The sequence below is a fragment of the Poecile atricapillus genome, chromosome 3, assembly GCF_030490865.1.
Source record: "Poecile atricapillus isolate bPoeAtr1 chromosome 3, bPoeAtr1.hap1, whole genome shotgun sequence".
Taxonomy (NCBI): domain Eukaryota; kingdom Metazoa; phylum Chordata; class Aves; order Passeriformes; family Paridae; genus Poecile; species Poecile atricapillus.
Window position 1 is genome coordinate 23,068,861 of NC_081251.1, and position 25,535 is coordinate 23,094,395.

Below are 25,535 nucleotides of genomic sequence, written 5' to 3' on the forward strand. Positions count from 1 at the left end.
GCAATAATGATACGTTGCTCTTGTTAATAATACTGTTACTAAATATGGATGGCACTTAGCACAAGATAAGGGGGTAAGTACAACCCCCTTATCTTGATCATTGTGCAACCTGAGAAGTGAACACTTAAGTTACAATAATTTTAAAAATATGCACATCAGCATATTTTTTATTTTTTAAATACTCCTGTATGTACTCTCCAAGTGTCTTAGAGAAGCTGATCTGTATTTATTTGTGACTTTAATTCATGTTTGGGGAAAACTAAGGTGTTCAGTTGTGTCAGGTTAGCTAATGGGCAGTTTTTAAAGAGTGCTCTGATGATTCACATTGCCAAATCATAATATCAACTCTAATGTACAAACTAGAAAGATTCTGTTAAAAAAATGTAAAGGAAGGCTGAGTAATTTACATTCCTAGAATACTTATACTTAAAACTAAGATAAGCAGAAAAGAAGATCTCATAAAAACATTTAACTTGGCCTGATGTATATTGAGCAGGCCATTGTCAATACAAGATATTGAGTCACTGACATCAACTGAGCTCATTATTTTCAATTACACCCATTAATTTGCAATATTAACACACATCGAAATGATGGTAAGAAGTTAGTATTTTGATTTGCTAGCTACTTATGCTGATGTTGTATAAAAATAGAATAAATAACAGTGCAGCTTGGTAAAATAAATACTATTTAGCAAATCCTAGACTCAAAAGAAATAAAAATTTTAAAAACTGTGAGGGTGACGAAGCATTGGAACAGGTTGCTCAGAGAAGATGTGGGTGCCCCATCCTTTGGAAGTGTTAAAGACCAGCTTGGATGGGGCTCTGAGCAACCAGCTCTAGAGAAATTTTCCCTGCCCACAGCAATTGGAATTAAATGATCCTTAAGGTCTCTTCCCACTCAAACCGTTCTATAAGTCTATAAAAAACTGAGTAAAAGTCATTAGAATATCAAAAGACTAACTCCATAGAGGGTCTTAATTACTAGTGTGAGGGCAAAGGATTACTCTGCTGGAACCTCACCTCTAGGCACCATGTTTTCCTCAGGAGAGTACCCCAAGTATATACTTGTCTGCCTTGGAGCAAACTCAACAGCATTTTAATACTGGCATCTCAAAGGAGACATGAATATAGAAAGTCTGTCTCCATGTTAAGTGAAAGATATGATCTGATGAGTGCCGTTAGAGCATTTCAACAGATCAGACTGAACACAGAATAAAGGTAGTTTCTCGCTAGTGTTAAAGCACTATCCATCCAGGCCATTAGCCCTATTGGCAGACGGATTCAAATCTGTATCTCTTCAATTTACTGGTATCCTAAATACAGCTCATGTCCTCAGCCTTTCCTTTTGAAGTTGACTAAGTTTGTATGGCATACGTAGACAGTCTTCTCTTGGGAAAGTAAATGACAAGTGAAAATGTAATCTGATAGCCTGGACATTTATTTAGGAATGGGAAAAGCTAAGATTCAGTTCTGCCAGGATTTATTTATTTCTTAAGAACCATAATTATTTGTTGAAATAAAAAATATTCTTGCCACATGAGTTCTCAAACTTCTAGATGTGCCTCACTGAGCCAAGGTACCCTCAATTCTTTTCTGCACAGTGAAAATATTTTCATGGGAAGCATAAACCACAGCACAACTCTCAGCCTGAGATTAATGGTTAGAATCACTTCTATGGGAATTAGAAATATAGATATAAATCTATTATGGCAAAAAGAAATTGCATTTGGAATATTCTGTGACTAATCTACTTTGTGTAAAGATTACAGTATTACTCCCTCCTCTTCTGGTAGCAATCCTCTAAAAAGTGCCCTTGGCTGGTTTTCTGTAAAGAAAACATTCAGGCATCCTGACTCAGGGGAAGTTTCTGTAACTGACTTGTAAAAAGGGATTGTGATTCTCTGATGTTCTGAGAGACCAAAATATTCTCTAATTGCTGTCTGCTGGATATGCCCCATTCAGTCTACTGCTGTTTGGGTCTGTTCAGAGGCATCTGATGCTCCCTACAAAAATGTAGGGAGTCTGATGCCTGGGGAGAGTCTTTTGGTTCTACTCATTGTAGCACTTGAATCCTTTAACAGGACTTGCTCTAAATGTCCAAATCACTTTGAAAATAAGATTTTGATGCCTGAGCCACCCAGATGGATTAACATTTTACAACCACTAAATCCTATGTTTAAAAAATTTACTTCACTATCCATCAAGCTCCACAGGACACTGTTGCTGTTCTCTGTAGAGAGAGGTCAAAAGGTTTGCTTTTTTATCCAGTAAGTTAAGTTTAAAATGTGTATGAAAAGATAACAAGTTGGTAAGCATACTTTTCCCTCTGGAATCTCACCTTTGTACTTTGTGATTGTTTGGTATCTGACCCAGTCTGTCATATGATATCCAGTGGAATCCTGTTATCTGAATAAAACTCGTAAGGGAAAATAGACAGGGTCATAGTAGTATTTTCTGAAAGCAATCAATAGCTCCACTTAAAGCATTTGAGGGTGGGTTTTTTCACTCTCAAATTAAAAAGTTACACATAATCATATGATTACAGCATGTCTGAAAATGTCAAAATTATTGTCAACAATGGGATCAGTTGAGATAATTTAGAAATAATTTAAGTGATTTCTAAAATAAAAATTCATGTCTGGATAGATCACACAAAACACACAGCAGATCTTTGTTGGTGATCAATCATGTGTTGGAAATTATGGAAATTCTGACATGCAGAAATGCTGTGAGATTTTATTGCCTTCTGTTTCCCAAACAAGCCCTAAACAATACCTTTGCTTTTATGAGTTACAAAAGCTTAAGGACCTTTCTAGGTAAAGTGAAGTAATAAAGATACTACGGTTTTACAACTTTTTCAGCTGCTCATTTCTTTAAGAATATTAACTGGGAAAGGCCAGGGATACTTTCACATAAACAAAAATCTCGTTATTTGAAATCTGATTTTATATTTGTGCTGTCTTTCCACAGAAAAAAAAAATTAACTTTCTTTTTTGATTAAATATGGTTGGTGAGCATGACCTGAAAGTCATTTGCCTGATTTTATATAAATATCTAAGGCATATCTCTCCACCTGTGTGTTTTGAGCAGCAAATGTTTAATGAGCTGCCTAACACAGGTGATATTCTCAAGACATTTATAAAGAAAAAAAAATGTTTTGCTTGACTTTAATGTTAACAGAATAAATGCATAGAGAAAGAAATGGTAAACAGAAACGATTATGCCTCTTCTTGACTCAGCTATAACACCCTGCATCAAGTAAATGTACTCATTTTCTTCTTTTCAAGAAACAGCTTTTGCTGTCAGTGTTCTATATAAACTGTTCTGCAAAATGTTAACCTGGATTTCTTTTGGGTTCAGAAAAGGACTACTCATTATCTAATCAGAAAATTTAAAATTCACTTTTTTATGCTTGAGAAAGATCATTTCAATAACTCCAGTTATATCTATAGTAAGGTTCAAAAGCAAAGCTGACTATTTAGAAATCAGGTTCTTGTCTTTCACAGCAGTCACACCTGCAGGCACCCTTGGACTCTGCATGTTCAGAGCAGGGAGGGAGGAAAGAGCCTCCCTGGATTCTGCTGCCCCACTGGCCTCTCTGCCTGCCAGCCCTGCACCAGCCCTCCCACTGGACTCAGGGTGTTGCGTGGCCATGGCTGGCAGTGCTGCCTCTGCCCACCTCATGGGCTTTGGAGGTACTGCCCTGCACTCCTGAACCAGCAGGGTAGCACCCTCTTTGCTGGAAACAAGGTGAGGGCTTAAATGGAACAAGTCTGTATTCAGAAATAATTTCTGCCTCAACCTTGCAGCACCTAAACTATGTGAGGCTTGAACTTTTTCCAATGGCTTCCATATACCAAGTGTAAAAAGTCTTTATAGGAGGCTTTACAGTCCCAAACTTTACATGGAATCCTACCAGATCAGTAAGAGACTGTAATTTTCTCCCAAATCAACTGCATCAGTTTTGAACTGTTTTCATTTAAGTGAAACAAGCCCTAAAAGAGATCTGTGTCCCCTGACCCTACCTGTGTTTATGTTCAGGATTGACATGAGATGAGACAGACACAGAAAATGTCCCTGACCCAAGTTTCTGGGAGTTCCTTGCCTTCAGATGGCATCTTTCCCTGTGGACAGTGAATTCCTTGATAGTGATTCCTTAATAGTAGGCAAGTCAGTTCAGAACCATTACTGAACTAAGGCCATAAATATCTCCCTTGACTCACGTTCTAATTGCAAAATTCACGCTGAATAAAGCTTAGACCAGAAGATCAGCAGCATTTTGCATGAGCCTAAACTATATAAAGAATAAGATAATAGTTTGGGAGTAAGATCTACAGTTACCACCAGGCAGGACCTTATGTGCCATCAGAGCAAAGAATGGTCAACCTTGGACAGAGATTTCATGCAATTTAGTGTATAGGCTAAGCCCACTGAATGTATGTTGTGTGGAAATGCTAATATTGCCTGCTAGTAAGAAGATAATGATGGTAATGTTGGACTAGTAAGAAGCGTTACCTCATGTAAGCACTTTCTGGTCTGTTCCCTCTGTCTTTAGAGATGTAGGTACTGAAGCAATGAGGGTGCTGGATCTGGGAGTGCATTGCACTGAAACAGTGTGAGAAACAGGTAAGACCCTCCATATTATCCAACCTTAAAATTCAAATGCTAATTGTTTGTCTTATGGTTTAGGAAGACAAAAGGATAGCTAGAAAGATGAGGTAGTAGTAGATCTAGTAGTAAAGATGGATCTCCTTCACACAAGGTTGAGTAAAATACTTCTAGAGGAGAAATAATAAAGGATATTGTATCTACAATCTAGTCTATCTATTGTGTAGGAGACACAATACAAAACACCCTGCCTAGTGCCTATTTATGATTTTACTCCAAGAAATAAAGAAATAAAGCTCACAAACTTGTAATTTCATGTTTTGTGACCTGATGTTTGGAAGTTAGGCACCAGGGCTCCTAGTGCTGTATTACCAAAGTCTCTTTCTGGATATAGCCCTAGCTGTAAGAGTGAATGCATGTATGAAAGAAAAGATTAAATATATGAATTTAAAGGCCCTGAGTCACATAGCAAAGAAACTTTCCATAACTGGAGGAATGCTGATCTTCTGAGAAAAACTTTATTTTCTAGAAGACCTCAGAACATAAGAAAGTCATAATGAATGAAGAATATTTTAATCAAAAAACAACCATTGTTCTCCTCAGTTTTCTTACATAAAACCAAATGTCTACTGAACTTATTTATGTATATATTGTCTAATTATTTTCTCTCAAAAATGAAAATGTACTTTTTGCTCTGAAACTCAAATAGTTAGGAAGGAATATAAAGATTCCTTAGGAATTTAATCTAATCTTTATTAGACTTAAGTAGGGCTCCATGAAGGCATTGACTAAGGTTAAGCTCTGAATAAAATGAGAATAAGAATAGTCTATTTCTAAGCTTATATATATGTATAAAAAAGGTAATCACCTGAAGTTTTCTACTTCATTTTAAGCAAACCCCTGATACCTATAAAGAAATAATGTAGCTCATTATATAAAATATTGACTTAGGACTCAAAATATGAACCCTAAATCAAAATTTAGACACACACCTTCTTTGGATAAATTATTGTGTTCTTTGTGTCTTTTTTCCCCTTGCCTGTGTAGTTAACCTTTTTTATTATAAGCTCCTTGGCACAGAAAGGTTCTCTCTCCCATTAGTATTAGCCTAAGAGAATAGTACCTTAATTTTGACTATGCCTGGGTCCCTATTATAGTGAAAACATCATATATTTTCCCAGTTTACATTAAAAAACCCTGAGGTTCTGTAACATTCTTCACAGCTACTGGGACCTTACATCCTTTGTTTCCCCACAATGAATCCCAACAGGAAAATGTTTTCTGTGTTCTAAAATATCTTTGCATCTTGATATTTTAAAATGCTGCTTTCCTCTGGGATGATGACTTCAGTTTATATCTTTAATAATTCCCAATTTATTTAATTGCTTAGTATACTGGATGACTGTTTTATTTAGTGAATATTTGGTACTAAGGCTTTGTATTTTTATATTAATTATCTGAATTTTCCCAGCAAAATTCTGGGGTTTTTTGCTAAACAAGTTATATAGAGCATACAACACCTTTGAACATGAGCATATTGCTCTGCACTTCTTGTTATGCTTTTAGATTCTGCATAAGCTACAAATTCTACCCCCCTCCACCACTTACATTCAGCCATACATAATCATCAATAACAGAAGGCCCAACACTGAATCCTCAGAAGTTGTGTCCAGATTTTCCCTTTGTGGCCTAGTTAAGTTAGTTTCCCATCCCACAGTTTCTTTACTTTCATGCTGATTTCTCCTAGCCATTAATCTCAGATGTGGTGCCTTGTCAAAGCGTACAAGTAGATTACATCCATTGAATTTCCCTTATCTACAGTGGCAGTAAAATCTTCAAAGAACTCCATCGGTTAGTTAAGCATGACCTCCCCTGACTGAATCTATGCTGGTTATCCTTAATCAAACTGATTTTCAAGCTGTTCTTTCACACTTCCTTATGGTAGTTTAATTTCCCCCACAACCCTTGTTAAATTCACTGATGTATGGTTTCTTGGAGAGTCTTTAATTATTTTTGAAGATTTACTTCCTTTTTTTCAGTCTGAAAAAAATCATTCCTAGATAGATCTAGTTTAAATTGTCTCAGTAAATAGACTTCTGTCCCTCTGGGTTCCTTACTAGCTGTTTAAACACTGATTTTCAAAACTGGTTTTGTTGAAAAAGATCCCAAATATAATGAAATAATGCTTTTTTCTGCTGTGGTGTGTTTTTTGATTTTTTTTTTTTTTTTTTAAATTTTGGTGCTCATTTGTATGTGCCATTTTACTACATGTAGCAAAATAGAACAAACTCTTGTTGTCAATATAAAGTGGTAAAATTAAATTCCTGGGGAAAACTTTCCAGGGTGCCCCACTCCTTAGCGCATCAAATAGCTAACAAAAGCTTTTCTAAATGCATTCTTCTGTTTACAGGGAACCAAAATGCAATATGTCATCCTGAGGGAAATGGATTTGGTGATAAATTTACACATCTGTGTCCTCCAGTCTGGATTACATGACTCCTTGTGTCTTGAGGTGAAAATCCATGTAATGTTGCATTTGATAAGTGAGGGAATACACTGCCAGCACATCATTCCAGTATTTCAGAAATCCCTGGTGCAAGTTCAAGGTCATGGGCTTGAGCTGTTAAACTTCAATGAGTTAGGGTGAAGTATTCCACATGTGCCATCTTGCTGGGATGCTTGCAGGAACTTGCTGTGACTGCTGCACTTAGAAACAAAGGGAAAGTTTTTGCATTATTAGAAAAATGGACAAAACTTGGTGGATAGTGAAAGGTAAGTATGGTGCTACCTCTACAAGAGGTTCAAATCACTCAATTCTGTCTCTCTCTCTGAGACACATGTGCACACATGTATTTATACTACATTCATTGCCAAGGTAACTGGGCACCATTATACTAATGCATGGAAATTTCAAAGGGGAGTGTTATATCTAGACATAAATTTTATCTCTCAGATATCAGTGGTGATTCCAGCAGAGTTGTGGCAGATATAAATTAAGTGGCATTGCAGACTTTTTACTAGAAAAAAAAAAATTGCCTAGATTTTAAATAAATATGAACTATGGGACAAATTCATCAATCTTCATGAAAGTAGCTTACCTCTCTTTATAAGACTGTAGATTTATGTGATGGGCATAACATGGTGGTTGTTAAGTCCCTAGTGATAAAAGCTATTGATTATTTCCAGAAATGAGTTAAAAATAGGTTTTGCAGCACTTATCTTTTAGGTACTTACTGGCAAATGAAGCTCAAAGCAGTTGACTACTTGCAATTCCACTTTTCATAGAAAAATTGAATATTCACTGAGCAAGACAGAAACCCATCCAGAAGCATGACTCTGATGGGGTGATTAATGCCCTTCATGTAAGAGGGGACCAGTAGGTGTCCAGTTCCTATTCCAACAGCTTTTTAATTATTTAATATCAATTTCATTTAAGCAAGGTTTGGAACACAAATCTTCTACCACTAAAGGAAACTTTAACTGGAAACCTTCATGGCCCCAGCAAAGGAGAGCCTATGGCAGTCACAGCATATGCCAGGAAAAAAAAAAAAAAAAAAAAAAAAAAGAGGAGACAGGCTTTTTAATTTTCTAAGGAAAGAGGTAGATGAATGTAGTTTTTTCACAAGGTAGCTAAGCACTCCAACTGTTAAGTTACTCTCTCTGCTGTGGGAAGGTAAGAGGGCACTACTTCCACCCCCAGAAGTTTCTTACATAAGGCCAAAGTTGGCAGGTGCACTTAAAGACAGCCAAGCTGTTTTATTCCTATGGAAGACCATCTATACTGAAGATTACAATGACTGTTCAATAACAGTCCTATACAAATGAACACAGTATACAACCATTCCAAGTATGCCAATAAATGTAATTTTAAGCTCAAAGTATATTTTCTAATGAAAAATAGACTGTGTAACTTTGTCTGGATTTGGGGTTAAAGCAGCTGTTGAGTAGTAGTTCCATAAAATCCAAGTACTAGATGTAAATATCTTCACAATAAAGGGAAAACCTGATGCCTAAATTCTTCTGTGTATTTATTTACCACAGAGCATCCACAACATCCAGGAAATAAATTAGAAACTCAAGAGTTCAGCACATCTCAGATCTAGCTCCTGAATTTATACATTTCATTATATTGTATTAGAATTATTACCAGGTTTTTATTTTCTGAAATTTTCAGGTACATGCACTCTACTGTGCACACTAATGTGTGTTCTTGCCCCTTCTCAAAAGATAAAAGATAAAAAGATAAAAAGAATAGTTTTGTTTGCTCAGGAAAAGAGTAATTAATACCTTCCTTTCCTGAATAGACTCTATAAGAAGTATTCAGAATTTTCTCCTGTATGGAAATGAAACAGAGCTTTTCACAATGAAGGAGGAAGAACAGTTATGGAAGACTTGTTAACATTAAAGAAAAAAGTAAAATTCTTATTTCTTCTATCTCACTTTCTTGTTCACAGTGATCAGCTATGCTCTTGCTGAGTATATATTTGCATCACTTTGTTTTGTTTTTATGATATTGATACGTTTTTCCAATGATAGTCCTGAGAGGAAGAGGTAGAATAAAAGGGAAAGCCAGAATTTGTACATCCTCTATAGCCATCTTAAATGCACGTAGGAAGGCTTCTGTCTTAGGCAACAACAAAAAAAATTCTTTTGCAGACAGTAACAAATTTTTTAACATGAAATTGCAACAGGAAACCTAAGAATTTGAGCCCACAGAATATCTTGCATGATTTAAGTTTTGAGTGAAGCCTCTGTCTAGGTGCAGAATTTTCAATGGTTTTTGTGTTTTTTCTTTTTTTTTTTTTCACAATTTGTTTTAGACCTGAGTCTTGAGAGGGGATAAATTGATTGATTTATAAGGCTGAAGTAGTTTCAGCATTCACAGTATAATGGACCTCTTCTTAAACCTTTTCTACCAGAAATTCTTGCAGCACTTCCCTAATCTTCACAGAAACCAAATTCTTCACCAGATCACATCATTCAAGTTTATCACACCAGTTTTCTCACACCAGTTTTCACCTTGCTTTTTTTCCTTATTGTCCCAGGAAAAAGAACACCATCAAGATATGACTTGTGACAAGTGAAACACTGGACCACAGAGGGGCAAACAGCATATATGGAAGATGAAGCAACTATATAGTGCACCTCATACTATCACTGAGGTACTAAACACACTCCATGAAGGTCAACATCAGTGGGAGAGGTGATTAGATCACTAAGTGCCTGATTTGATGTATTAATTTCCCACCAGGACCTAATATTCCAAGTTTTTTTCTCTGTTGTCCCTCCAGAAATCTCTCATAGGGCAAAATGTTGAACATTGCTGTCATCCGGATGGTCACCAGGTAAAGTCTTTACTATTTATTGTAAAGAAACCAATAAAATATTATTATGAGAATGAAAACTAGGTAATAGGATTGGGGGATAAAGGGACGTGTCTATTTGAAATGAAACACAGATTATTATTCTTTTAAGTGCATCAGCAGCACTGACTACAATATCATAATCATTAAAAATTATGAGATGCACTTGGGAATCATGCATTAGTATTGATTGAAGTTAGGTACTCTAAATATCCATATGGATTTCTTGCATTTTCATGGGAAAAGTATGCAATCTACAGATTCACATAAATTCTTTCTGTCTATCAGATATAAAGTTCTGTGATGTGTGAAGTACTTCTGAAGAGCTGGAAATGCTCACTGAAATAAGCAGGTAGAAGTTTCAAAACAAGCAAAATGCAGTGTTTTTCCACACAGCAGGAATTAAATTGTAAAACAGATTGTCAGAAAATAGTGTGGTAGTCTGCATTATGAATAGGTTCAAGAACAGATTCACGAAGGTTAAATTTGTTGATGGATGTTGAACATTGATGCAACCTCTAGCTGAGTTCTCTAAACTGACCAGAGGCTGCTAAAATATAAGCCTGTCTATATCTTGCTTCCTGCAATTTTTTTTCTATGCATTTGCTAATGGCCATTGTCAGAGAGAGCTTATTTTGGTCTGATTTGATGTGACACTTTTTGCATTTTTAAATACTCAAAGACAGAAACTTAACCAAATTTGTAGGATGTACACAAAATCTGGGCACAGTTTATGTCCCTGACTTCTTAAGAGTGCCCTGTGCCCATCTTCAGCCTTGGTGCTGGTTGCCCCCGGTGCAAGAGTCACCACAGATTAGACCCTGGGCATTTTCTTCCTTGAGAATGTTAAACAACTGCATTGGGGAATAATAAAAAAGATATCTTATTCAGCAAAAGAGGAAATAATAGAGTGACTGGAGCAAGAAAGATAAGCTCTGCAAAAGGAAAATTTTAAAGAAACAGTAACAGAAAAAGAAAGAGAAATAGTGTTTAATTATGCAAATCTGATAGTGCCAGCCCTGCCAGTTGTACAAGATAAAACCCATGGTTTTCAGCATGTCAGCATAAAGCCTGTATCAGCCTAACAGATGAGCTACCATGCCCATGAGAGCACCAGTCGTTATTTGAGACCACATCAGACCTTCCCAGCAGTGGCTCAGAATTTCCACTGAAGACTATTGCCAGCAGATGCTTCAAGTTTTGAGATATACCACCAGTTCTGCTCAGTAAGACTCCATCAGTATTCCTGTGTTACTGGTGGCAAAAAGGGAAGCTGATTATGCACTGCTCTCCAGTAAAATAAATGCCAGCAATGAAAGTCAGAAAAAACCCTGAATAATGATTGATGGATATGAGGGAACTAATCTGAGCTATGTTGTCTGCAAAATATAGGGCAGCATGAAGCTCCTATGGCCTAAGTTTCAGAAAATAAGGTTTGGGTTTTTTTAATACTTGTTATGCAAGAAATAACATTTCCCAGACTTGAGTTTCTTGTCACAATGTTGTCTACATTGTCCATTTCATCTTTCTATGTCCATATAATCTGTTGAATCATGATTCCCTATACTCTGGGATATACCATAAAACAAATTAATAAATCACACCACACCTATGTCACTGCCTAATAGACTTTAAGAATAAATGTAATCATAGACAAAATATCCTAGAAAAGAAATTGAGTAGAAGAGGACAAATGACAAGAGTAGATATTGATCAAAAAATTAGAATAGTTCTGACTGAAAACCCCATTAAATGCTGTTGTATTTTTTTCATATGTAGCTTCTTTTTTGAGATATCTTATCTGCTTCAGTGGCACTATTGAAGAGTATGTCAATGAAATATAAGAATGATTTCCATCAGCTGTCTATGCTGGATGTTCATCTTTCACCTGACAGTCTGTCGCCACAAAGACTTATTTTTTTTACACTGGGCAGTGTATCATCCTTCTAGAATCAAAGAGTAGTTTATTTTTTTAATTGAGTTTTTACCTTCAGGGGTCACGATTCTTGTGCACATTTTGGACAACACCTAAGACAACAGCAGCATAACTGAGTGGTTTTGAGCAGCAAACTGCTGTTGGACAGTGCACAAATGCTCTGATTTACCTGTACCTGAAAGTAGCAGTGTTATGTGACTGCACCAGGTTGGCACTGTCTAGATGGGGGATCCCACCAAAGCTGCTCTATCGCTCCCTCCTCGTTTGGACATGGAAGAGAAAATATAATGAAAGGTTCATGGATCGAGATAAGGACATGCAGAGATCACTCACTAGTTACTGTCATAGGCAAAACAGACTCCACACAGGGAAATTATTTTAATTTATTAACAATCAAATCAGAACAGGATGATAAGAAATAAACCCTTAAACTCTTAAAATACCTTCTCCCAACCCCTCCCATCTCCTAGGGCACAAATTCACCCCTGATATTTTCTCTACATTCTCCCCCTAATGGTGCAGGTGGACAGGGAATGGGGATTACAGTCAGTTCATCTGAGATTCATCTTTGCTGTTCCTTCCTCCTCAGGAGGAGGACTCACACTCTTCCCCTGCTCCACCGTGTGATCCCTCCCACAGGCATTGGTCCTCCATAAACTTCTCCAATATAAATCCTTCCCAAGAGCTGCACTTCTTCACAAACTGCTCCAGTATGGGTCCCTTCCACACAATGCAGTCCTTAATGAACAGGCTGCTCCAGGGTGGGTCCCCTGTGGGATGAAAAGTCGTGCCAGCAAATCTGCTCCAGTGTGGGCTACTCTTTCTATGGGTCCACAGGTTCTTCCAGGAGCCTGCTCCAGTGTGGGCTTCCAACAGCGTCACAGCCTGCTTCAGGCATCCACCTGTTCTGGAAGGGGTCTCCTCCAGGCTCCCCCATGTACTGCCATGGGCTGCAGGGTCATAGATGCTTCAAAATGGCCTGCACCACATACTGCAAGGGAATCTCTGGCCCCTGGAGCACTTCCTACCCTTCTTCTTCAGTGATTTGGGTGCCTGCATTTGTTCCTCTCCCACATTCTCTCTGCTCTCTCCCAGCTGTAGTTGCCATTGCACAGGTTATTTCTCTCTTCTTAACTGTGCTCTCTCAGAGGCTCTACCACTTTTGCTGGTGGGCTCAGCTTTGGCCAGAAGTAGGTCTGTCTTGGAACCAGCTAGCATTGCTTTACTGGGAGAAGCTTCTAAAAACTTCTCACAGAAGTTTAATTTATTAACAATCAAATGACTGTGGCATCCCAGCTACCAAAACCTGGCCACACAAAACAAATACTGTGACAAAGCACATTCAAAATATTTATGCAAATATAGCCACCCTCCAAATATGGTCTGCAGAGTGATGCACAGTATCAAAAGAAATTTGATACATATTCCACAGTGGTAAAACTGGGTAGATACTTCTCTTCCACCAGAACCTGCCCACCACTTACAAACAGCCTGTTTATCAGAAAGAAAAATGGAACCACAAAGAACTGTATTTAATTACCATCAATGGAGGATAAATGTAAAAATGATGAATACTCATAGAGGCAATAGAAGTGGAGGTGGAACTGATTGTTTTTAGTTCTGGCCATGGACAACAGCCTCCACTGTGCTATATAGACAGTAGTGTTTGAGTCGGCTTCATTCCAAATTCTGATTTTTATTGGCTTTGTAATCATAAATGTTTTGTTCCAGGCTACATCAGATACAGGCTGGTATTTCATTTTTTTAGGGTTTTTTTGTTAGTTTTTTGGGCTTTATTTCTGTTGTGGTTATTGTTTTAATACACAGAATTACATAATTTCAGCAGTTTTAAAGAACAATTTTATTCTCTTGAGGAATTCTTCTTCCTAAAATAATAACACAACACTAATACGTTTGGAAACTTTGCTTAATTCAGATACTGTCGAGGAGATAAGAATAGTAAATGCTTAATATGGTTGTGTATTCATTCCCTTTACAGAACTCTATTGCACTCAGATTCTGAAGATTCTCAAGTCAAGTACAGCACAAATTTCTTTATGTTCAAAACTGCTGAGATCTGCAATTTTCTCTTATGGCCATGAGAACTGCTGGTATTTGGCACTAATTTCTAGGCTCTTGACTGCAAACAGTACCTTCTGCCCTCTCCGCAGCATCCTTAGACTTCGTGCTAAAGCTTGTTCTGCAGGTAGAATGAGCTCAGACATGTTTTATTGTTCAGTATGCTCATATTCTATTATTCAACAAATGGATTTTCTCTTCCATAAAATGTTTTTGGAAAAAAAAGGTTGTTTTTCCTTCTGAATGTCTAGCATCTTATAAGTACTGCATCCACAAGTCTGTTTCTTTAACAAATATTCTGGTAAGTACAATTTTTTCTAACTCTGTGGATAAACTGAGATGCATTACTGGAAAAGTGGACTTACAAAGTCAATAAAGAATTAAGACCGAAATAAAAATGTCTATACAACATGAAATCTTGAGAACCCATCCTACAGTCCTTATTCAGTCAGCTCCCATTCTGAAGGCAACAGGATAGAAAGGCTTGAGAAAAATAACTGTGCTTGTAGATGTTGAAATTACTGTGGTTCAAACTACCATAAAAATAAAATAGTGTAAAAGAGATGCATGAGGTGAAGTGACAGAAGATTCTAGCTCAGTCACCTTATTCCATATATAGAAAGGATATATCTGCACTTACCATTTCTAACAACAGAAACTCAGATTTATAGATGCAACAAGAATAAACACTTATAAAAAATCAATTAGGTGTCTCTGTTTAAAGAGAACTAGTAATTTGAGTATATATGACAAAAAAGGAAAACAGAATTCACTTTGACAAAACAACTTCTCAATTTTCCTTCTAATGTGATATGACTCATCTCAAATCTATTGCAAAGCGGTAAACAAACTACACCAACACAGTGACCATCATCTGCCAGGAACATTTTAAAAAGAAAACCATTACTGAGCTACTTTTCTTGTCTTCTATACAGAGAAATGTATTTTCCCAGCAGAAACAGCATTTCACATTATCTTCTTTCCATTACCATGTTTTCATCAGGGCTAACAGCAACCAAAGAAATACCTCATTAAGCCAGCAATTTATTTCTTAGGAATTAAATTAACTTAAATTAGTTTGGACTAGTTTTAGTTCTTTTTCAAAACAGTCTATTTCAATTAAAACAAATAACAAAAGGGAAGTTTAGTTTGATTACTAATAGCATTGTACAGGGGACTTATCTGGGATAGGATTTTAAATATGCGGACAACACCCTTTTGATATTATTTCTCATTCATTGAGCTAATGTTATAATTGTAACTGTAACAAAAATAAAATGTTTAGTCCATCTTTGCTCTATAATCCTTCTGTAATCTAATTACCTCAAAATAACTGCAAGATAAAATACTGTCATGAGGATCAAAATGACAGCTATAAGCTGGGCTCTCCAGTATTCATTATCCGTTATTTTTATGATAACTATTTATTATTATCATATAGTTAATAAAAAAGTCTAAGTCACTTGATAATGCATCTGAAGTCAGCTCCACTGCTGTTGTAAATCATTAGAGATCCACAAAAAGGGTTACATGATGTTATATTTTTTGCAATACTTTTTGTTTGTAGATCTTACAATCTTTTGGGTCAGGCCCCTTACTGTGTTAAATGATACTAAATTTAAAAAAAGAGAGCAACTTCAATTTCCAAAATATCCCCTGATTCATTGCTTTAAAGAAATTACTTCAAAGCTTCTCAGGAGTTGACAAGAAAAATCTAAATTGTCATGGCAACATGGGTTGAAGAAATCCTTCTTTGCTGTTTGCATAGATCATCTCCATGCTATCAGCCTGTTTACTAAATGTTGCTAAAGAAAGCAATTAAAGGTTAATCTTTCCTCAGAACCAAATAAATTATATAACCAGTGAAAGCCAGTGGAGTGAGATACATTTCAGATAGGTCAAAAAAATTTGAGGCATCATTTATCTTTAAGGAAATAACACCAAGTTGCAGGGCAGACAACATGCTGGAGGGAAGTGACAACATTCAGCCAGGACAGGCTCAAGAGGTGGGCCTGTGCAAACCTCATGAAACTTAACAAGATCAATTTTAAGGTCCTGCACAGGAGTTGGGGCAATCCCAAGCATAAACACAGGCTGGAAAGAGAATGACTTAAGAGTAGCCCTGAGGAGAAGAAGGACATGGGGTGTTGGCGGATGAGAAGTTCAAATGACGCAGCAATGTGCGCTTGCAGCCCAGAAAGCCAAACTTAAACTGAGCTGCATTGAAAGAAACAGGACCAGCATGTTGAGGGAGGTGATTCTACCCCTCTATGTGCTCTCATGAAATCCCACCTGGAGCACTGTGTCCAGCTCTGGGCCCCTGACATAGTAAGAATATACCTGTTGAAGAAAGTCCAGAGAAGGCCATAAAGATGATCAGAGGGTTGAAGTACCTCTCCTATGGAGACAGGCTGAGAGAGCTGGGGCTGTTCAGTGTGAAGAAGAAAACTCTCCAGGAAGACCTTAGATGGTCTACCTAAAGATGGCCTACAAGCAAGACAGTGAGGGACTTTTCACAAGAGCATGTAGTGACTGGACAAGGGGAAAAGGCTTCAAACTGAAGGACAGTAGGTTTAGATTAGACATTACAGTGAAATTATTGACTGTGAGGATAATCAGACACTGCAACAGGTTGCCCAGAGAAGCTGTTCATATTCTATCCCTGAAAGTGTTCAAAGTCAGGTTGGATTGGGTTTTGAGTAACATGGTCTAGTGGAAGGTGTGCCTGCCAGTGGCAAAGGAGTTAGAATAAGGTGATCTTTAAGGTTTAGCCCAAACCATTCTGTGATCCTAGAAAGCATTTCTGTGGTCAATTTCATAACAAACTAAGAGTCTGAATTTTGTTTAATGTATTAGATTTGTTCTAGCAGCCTCGTTTCAATGCAAGTTATCTGTGTGATATGTGGCTATAACAAAGGCAAGATAAAAAGTCTTTTAAGGTAAATGAGACTTTTTAAATTCTGTGAATTCCCCAACCTTTAGATCAGGTCCTAACTAGTTAAAATCTGATATAAAGCAACCCAAACTTCCTAACTGACGATTAGAGTCTATGTCTAATTTGCCTACTTCTGCATAGCAGAATGCTTTTTTTCCCTACAACTAGTTTCAAGTTAACTAAATTATGTACCAGGAAAAAAAAAGGAATATTTCTGTATTTTCATCTATGTTAATTAAATTTCACAATAAAGCCTCCCCTATACAGATTTCACAGGAAATCTAAACAGAAATAATTAAGTACAACTAATGATCAAAATGCTACTCTGCTGCCACTGTTGACTTCATAAGATCTATTAACACTACATTCTTCCGTGTAAGAGCCACTGCAAACAATGGGTCAAAATGTGTGCTGAGGATATTTGCATGCTAAGATAAAGAATATTGATTTCTTCTGAGAGATATCTACAAATGAAGAGGGTCTCTGATCGTGATATTAGCAGTCATTTGATTGAAATGAGCTTCTGAAAGTGAATTATAAAATGTTTCCCCCCTCCCCCTCAAAAAAATCCTTGGTATGACACAATCTATGTATTATAGGAAACATCAGCAGGATACCAATAGAGAATCTGGCTGCTGGGGCAAAGCTAAAATAGTGTACTTAGTCACTTCAATGCAGTCAGCTTCTGCATTGATATCCCACAAACATTAGTGAGAACAGTGTGATTTGTCATGACCATTTGTTTCACAGCCAGAAGCATGCAAAATTGGTCTAAAAATAAGTTATATTTTGCTTCTTTTTTTATTTTATCAAAGTGGCTTTTTCAAAAATTTCACCGTTGTGTAAACATCATTCTTTCTTTCCTTTTTTCCTTGCCCTCACAGTCACCTACATTTTCTTTCTATTTCAGGGCAAGGCAGGTTCTGTAAGCTCATGTATATTCCTGCAATATCTATCCACATGCTTCCTAACATCAGCTGCTTCTTGACAAAGCGACCTCCCTGTTCCTTGCAGCTCTGTGTTGTACAGCAGCAGTGTGATGTGGATCCCGAGTTCCATGGTGTGTGTTATGTGCACCATGACTTGAGGCTGAACCCCAAGGCGCTCATACAAGGCAAGCTCAAGCAAAATGCCCAGAGCCAAGCCTAAGAGCTCAGCCATGTATTCTGGATACACTCTGCAAAGCAAGCCAAGCTAACCCACACATTTCAGCAGCAGGCATTGCAAGCACAGTGAGGACGCTTTAAATCCAAGCTACAGCTGGGCCAGTATTTAAAAAAGAAAATAACCTGGTCCCCAATGTGTTTAGGCCCACCCTTGAACCCAGCTTCCAAGTACAGGGCAAGGCTGGCTGCACTTTTGTTCCCAGTGCACTGTAAATTGCTTGTGTTTCAGCAATAGTGTAAGCAAAATAAAAGTTTGAATATCTGTGATCTTTTGGAGTTTATGTGTGAACACAATATAGCAAGTAATGCAGGTCAAAGGAAGTAAAAAAATATTTATGCAACATTGTATCATGGCTATATTTGATCTGAAAATCATAGAATGGTTGAGGGGAAAAAAATATCCCTAAACCCAGATTTATTCTGTGACGAATGTCAAAGGTTTGCTGCAAACATCAGAATTATAAGAATATTTCAATAAAATCCCTCAAACACAGGTTTCAAAATTATTTTCTAGCAAAAAAAAAAAAGACAAACAAAAAACCAAACAAAAGAAAACAAGGAAAACTATCAGACAAGAAAGAAGAAAGATAAAAAATATGCAAAACTTACTGTTTGTTGAAATTACATGAAAAAAAATTGCCTTGCAATTGGACACAAGGCACAAAGCAAGTACTGCAAAATGTAATTTTTAAATGCTGACCATATTTCATGCAAATTTGCAAAACAAACCCTGCATAAAAAGTTTTATTCATTATTATTTATTCAAGTCTGTGTCAGCTGCAGTGCTGCAAATGTTTCTTTCGGAAAGCCACTGTGCAACCAAGACATGAATACGGAACATGATTCTGTACTTCCATATCCATAGGATACTGTACAACAGATATAAAACATCCGGAGAATAAAATGATACTAGGTTTCTCTGTGTATTGTTCATAATGCCTTTAAAGGAAAAAGCAGAAAATAAAAAAAGGAAGTAACGTAGAGGCCAGATGCTCAGAGATACCAGAGATACTATTAAAAAACAAAATGCTTCCACATATACATAAATATATTAATATTATGAAGGCTTGTTGCTGTGATTCACTTAGTTTCCTATTTTTAAAGTCATTCATGGATGCAAACATTGTCAGAGGTTCTCATCCACAAGAGCTCAAGTTAAACAGAGTCTGACTCCACCATTCAGCTGCAAGGTCCACTTTGTCTGGATCATTTGGAGTAGCAGTCTGTTCAAAAGTAGCCAATTGAGCTATTTCTGAAATCAATATGAATTTCAGTTTCCAATGCAGCAGAATTGTGCTCTCAGAACTGCCTGAAGTTACCTTTCACTGGACAGGGAAGAGACAAGAAATTTACTTGAAAGAAGTCAAATAACTATTTCAGAATATGTATGAAATTATCATTAAAATGCATAATTAAATAATTAAAAAGCTGTAAGAAACTGCGATTAATTTTTATGGTGGAAATTAAAGCATTAATATAATTTCTAGAAAATGTGACTTTTTTTTTTTTATTTCTTTTCTAAAAGCAGCTCATTGATGATATTCTGATTAATCAAGAGTTCTGGCTAATCATCAGCAATGTAAGAGTGATTAAATCTTGCTTTGTCCTTTAAATGAATCTCCCTCCAGGTAAAAATAGCAAGAAACTACCATCACTTTCTTTTCTTTTTCTCTTTTCCTATATGAGAAAGAAATGCAGAAAAAACTATTATCTCTGAGAAAGTAAGACTTGGTATTAGAAATAATATGCATTATTACTATTGAAAGAGTGCATGCATGCCTTTATTTACCATTCAATTACTAAATGCAGACAACAGATACATGTTGCCTTTGCGTGTCAATATAACACTAACAATAATCCAAGTAATTTGTGTAAGTAGTTATTCCTCTGAGAAATGCTTATAACAAATACAGTGTAGATTTCCTTAAATGCAATAGAAATGTCATATAGTGGAGTGAAGTCTTTCATCCAGCCAGAACAAAGATGTGTCAGGACAAAGGAAGATCTCACAGCTTTCCTCAGGCATTAATGACATTTTTTCCCCTATTTCAAAAGTTTGTGGTTGATAAAAAATGGTTTAAGGGAAATTACAGCTGACGTAGAAAAGTAAAACTTCTAAGTAAAAGAAAGTGATTCATACACATACGGAGAATTTACATATGATTCTTATTCTTTGCTCACTGCAAAAATTGGACGAACATCCAATTTATCTCAGTCTGATGTGGCTAATTTTGCAGCCGTATAGAGAACTAGAGGCTAGATTCTTATTCTGTGACCCTGACTTGAATCGAGTTGTACACTTGAGTTTTTTATTAGAGATCAGGTCTCACACTTAGGCTACTGCTTTGGTGGATTGTACAGTTAAACCAGCAATTCCCCTTTCCACACTGCATCCCCTGCCGGCTACAGGCAGCCCGGCACTATGCTGCAGTGTCTGTGCTCACACAGAAAGCTGTTTGCCAGCAGAATAATGTCATCATTGCTGAAGAGAAACATGATGGTTCAATACAGATTTGAGCAAGATGAAATTACATCTTATCTTTAAATCCACTGGAGGTTTTATACTGTGACACTATCAAGCCGTCACTTCTCCGAGGAAAGGTTACAAGAGGGAGTTTAACGTGATGGTGTATGGATTACATCTTGAAAAAGTTGAGAACAGCGGTCCCTGACGCTTTTCAACCTTTCTATAGAGCATGGTAGATCTTGAATGTATAACTCAAACTATTTACAGTTTCAGATTGCTCTTAATTTGTTTGGACAAGAGTTTTTATTAGTGTAAATGCTATTGAGGCATAAGTGCATAGATGTCTTTTTAAAAACTTGCCTGTACCAATGCATATGTAATAATAACACACACCATGAGTAAAAGTAAGAGGAAGTGCTTGCATAGACAAAGCAGTCTGCCAGCAGAAAAATGACAACTGCCCTTCCCAAACAAAAAATCCCCGTTATCTGATCAAAAACATACATGTCTGTATAAAGGGACATGAGAGTGAGATTCAGTAAAATAGACATATTTGCAGTATAGAAAATCTGCAGAATGATTATACAAATCAGGGATGGTGCTGAAGCGGTTTCACAGGTTTCAATACATCCTGAAGTTCCATGTGTGCTTATGTTGTCATGTGCCTGTAAACCATCTCCAGCCCCTCACCACAGTATCCTGTTCCACACACACACCAGAGAAACTGAAAAATCTTTACTGGCTGACAGTGGGAATTCAAACCTCAACTATGGGTTCAAGAGCCTAAATTGAGTGTTTGGTGAATCTTTGTTGAATTGATATGCTCTCCACTACATTATATTCAAGTTTCCACTACATTGGCCAAGTTTCCTATTCCTATACATAGTTAAGGGCATCATATACATATCTCGATGCAAAAAAAATAGGGCAGATACATATCTTGCCAAAAAGTAAATGCATTTTTACTTTAAAATATTACATGGTCAGAGCTGGATATTCTCTACTGTGCCTTTCTATACCAAATTCCTCATTGAGCTGGGGGATGGAGAATGCATCCATCAAACACTTGGTTTTACAGCTGGGTGTTCAATACCTTGCTCTGATGTTCTTTTAAAAATTCCTTTTTTTCAATGCATTTTCCCCAGAATTGCTTTAGTCTTCTCTGGAAGAGAATGGAGCCTCTCTAGAGAGACCAGCCTCATACTTTGAAAAGCACTGCTTTGGAGAAAAAAAAATAATACTTTAAAAGAGACAAACACTCTCAGTCCAACAGGAGTAGGCCTTAAACAGAGTGGTAGTTTTGTGTGATGTAGTTGTAGCAATTATTTTGACAAAGTGATAGCAGGAAACAGAAGGTACATAAAATGTTTTGAGAATTATTTATTTATTTTTTAGAACAAAATCCTGAGCTGTAGATGTGAGAGTCCTTTCACTGTCTGTATCTAATTTAAGAACAGAAATGTTTTCCCTTTGCTATTTCCATTAATCTGAAAGACACCTCTGTGCATAAGCCTGCTTATGTACATCTAGTTTGAGCAAATTGAGTGGCAATGAAGGTGCTGTATTTTGGTTATCTAAACATGTCCAGGAAATTACCTTGAAAACATGTACTGGAACAACTCTAGGTATTAAGCAGTATATATTTCTACTGAATATAAGTTCTACTGAATATAGGTTGACCACAGACGTTCGTTCACAGCAGAAATGTATTTTATTATTTTTTTCTTTCATTTTAGTCTGAATTGAGTCTAAATCTACCATTTGTTCTATACCAGACCAGTATGACTTTTTACAGAAACTATACTGATGTGTTTTGTCTTTCAAGAAGATCAATAGGGTGTTTTGTTTGCTGTTGTTACAATATAACATATCAGAATTAGCAAATGGGTCTATAAACAAGCCCATCTTCACATGCACAGCTGAACACTGTGCTGTCTCTCTTGTTGAAGAATAGTTGCTATGACAGGGTAGCTTCTGGGAAAGCGGTTCCTTTAAATTACTCCATACTGATTTCCATTGATGTTTAAAGCACAATTAACAGGGAATAATTCCCCAAATGTTTTCCAAAACACTCAGGTCCATCAATCAGATTAAATCAGTCCAAAGAAATGTATAGAACTGCACCTCAAGTCTACTACAGTGAACAATGATGAATGTTCATTTTCATCCTCCCTTGTTCTTTAAAAAAGTTACAGAAAATTCCACAGCAACAAAGGGCTTCCATTTAATTTCATAATAAGGAACAATGCGGAAAGCAACCCACCTGTCATTTTACTGAAAGATATGGGCATGCCTGGGGCAACACCTCCAGAAATTCAGCACTTATTTCTTTCTTCACTTGTAAAACCTCCAAACCAAGCAAAACCTGCATGAATTCCCTTTACAGTGACGAAATTATTTGGTAGAAAGAGGCTAGTAAAACAGAGTTCTTATAATCTAATAATTAAAATTATTTCACGAGCTGCTGAAACCCTGGGTCCTTATGTTACTAAGGAAGGAGTTTTTTCACTCTCTAAAGTATAAACGTAATTTCAGCCTCAGGACTACATTTGACTAAATATAGATATCTGTGCTCAATTGCCTGGGAAGGTAAGCGGGAAGGAATTATGTCAACTGTCCCCGATGGTTCCCCTTCAACCTGTTGTTTGACTTCAATAAGTCAGTCTTTAGCCTTTAAGTGGGTGTGTTGCTGCTTCACATTAAGCAGGTATAATTACATTCTGCAGAGCAGCATCAGAGGCAGTGCCCAAACGTTTCTGGCAAAGCCTTTGTATGTAAGCAAAGCACGTCGGATCGTCGCTGAATAACCATGATCCAGCCTCCAGCTTTTCGTATGTGCTGTCAGCCATGAAAAGAAAACACTTAAATGTCAAACGACATAACCGGCTACAGTGTATTTAACAAATGAGTCGCGGGTGTCGGCCCGCCCCGGGAGCGGCGTGGCCGCGGCCGCAGCTGTCCCTCGTCCCGCGGTGGCCGTGCCCCGGGAGCGGCTGTCGGAGCAGCTCCGCCAGCGACCCGGAGCTGCCCGCCCGGCCGGGCCGTGCCCCGGGCAGCGCCGGGGCACCCGGCACGTGTGTGGGCTGGGAGCGGCCGCCCGGCCCCGAGCGGGCGGGGACCGGGAGAAGGAGGCACCTGGGGGTGTGGGGGCTGGGGATGCTGGAAGTTTGGGTAGGGCGGCCACGCCGAGAAGCCCCCGCCCGCCCCGGGCTGTGTGTGCTGCCGGGCACAGCCCCATCTCCGGGAGCCGCGGATTCACAGCCCAGGAAAGACGTGCGCCTTTCTCGCCCCGCTCCCTTCCCACAGAGGCAGCCGGGTGGCGTTGCCCGGTGGACCGCGGCAGCGGCAGGATCCGGGCAGAGGAGGGATGCCATCGGGATGGTGAGGAGCCGCAGCCGCTCCTCCGGACGGGGCAAAGCTCCTGCCCGGGTCCCGGCAGCCCGGGCTGACCTCCTACCGCCTCTCCCTGCAGATCACGGCCGGAGGCTAGCGGAGGGAAGGCACCCTGCCGTGCTGCCCAGGCGGGCGAGGGAACCTGGCCATGGGCACCCGCAGGACGGCGAAGGCTCCAGCCTCGCCCGCCAGCCCGGGCCGCGGTAGCCCTGCTCCCCCCGCTTCAGCCACCCCCGCACTGAAAAGAGCAGCGAGAAAAATAAAATGGTGGGAACGATGTAAAGCGCTTTGGGAGGGTTACGGGAGACTCAGACAGTAAAAACCGCAAGGGGAACCGTCATCCGGAGGCAGGCAAGAACAACCGGGAGCGAGGTGGGAGAAGACAGAGGCTGTATCGGGGACAGGTGCTCAGCTGCGAGCTGCTTCACTCCCTCCCTCTCTCTCTCTCTCTCACACACACACAGACTCTCATCTCTCCCAGCATGAAAAAGCGCAGGGCTAATGAGAGGCGAAGTGAATAATGGGGAAGTTGTTGTCTCCAGCGATGAGGCAAGTAATGGGGCTGAGGCCAGCACTGAAGTTGTGTAACCAAATTCTCCACCGTCACCCCCTCGTTTCTCCACCCTCCCCCATTGATTTTAAGGAGAAACCCAGCTGAGGTTGGGAGACTCTCTCCACCGCACACCCAGCAGAGAGGAGTCCTCTTCCCTCAGGCACGGGCAGGCAGCTGGCGGAGGTGTCCCCGGCGCCGCATCCCCGCCTCCGCGCAACTTGCGGGGAGCGGAGCCGGCTGAAAGCAGGCGGAGGCGGCTCTCCGCGACCACCCACTCCGCGCTCCCCCTCGAGCACGGCAAAAGCCGGGGAGGCGGGAGGAGGGGAGATCCAAACTTGCCAGCCCTGGGACTGTCCCTCACACGGCAGCGAGTGCCGTTCGTGCGTGCGCGGATAACGAAGTGTTCCCAAACTCTGGCGCTGCCCAAGCGGCTGGGTGCGCACGGTTCCGCTCGCGGCGCCGCAGCGGCTGCTGCCCAACTCCAGGGGGCTGGTTTCTCCCGGGGGAAGTGACCGGCCGAGAGCAGAGCCCTCGGGGAACACCGGCGGGAGGTGGGAGGCAGGGAGAAGGGAGACCGGGCTCGAGGAGCCTGCTGAAACGAAGCGAGGGAGAGAGCTCATCCGAGAGGCAGAGATTTAGCTGAGAGGTTATGAGTGCCGTAACCGCAGCCTACACGAATGCAATGCAAGAAACCCGAATCTTACCCTGAGCTGCAGTGAGGAGCCCCGCGCAGAGAACCAGCAGAGACTTGAATTTCCTCCACGCAGTCATGTCTGCAGTTATTCCACACACACACACACTCTCACACAAAACCCTCGGCGGCTCCTCTCGGCTGCGACCGTGTCCTCCGAGCGGCAGCGGGGCTAAGGACAGCGCCAAATAACCACCACAGGGCGAGGAGAGGCGGAGAGGAGCGGTCCGGGTCCCGAGCGCCGCGCAGCGCCCGGCGCCTCCTGCAGGACTGCGCGGGCGGCTCGCTCGGCTCTGCTCTCAGCCAGCATCAGTCCCGCGCCGCGGCGGGGCTGCGCCGCTC

The 25,535-nt window shown here is 39.4% G+C and overlaps 1 protein-coding gene across 1 annotated transcript in view; it reads right to left on the reverse strand.

The window, feature by feature from the left end:
• The window catches only part of CSMD1 (CUB and Sushi multiple domains 1), a 1,087,660-nt gene extending 1,062,387 nt beyond the window's left edge, over nt 1-25,273 (reverse strand). The window contains exon 1 of the mRNA XM_058836707.1: nt 25,207-25,273. Coding sequence (XP_058692690.1) covers nt 25,207-25,273 — 67 coding nt within the window. The remainder of the gene's footprint in view (nt 1-25,206) is intronic.
• Nucleotides 25,274-25,535: the final 262 nt, after the last annotated feature.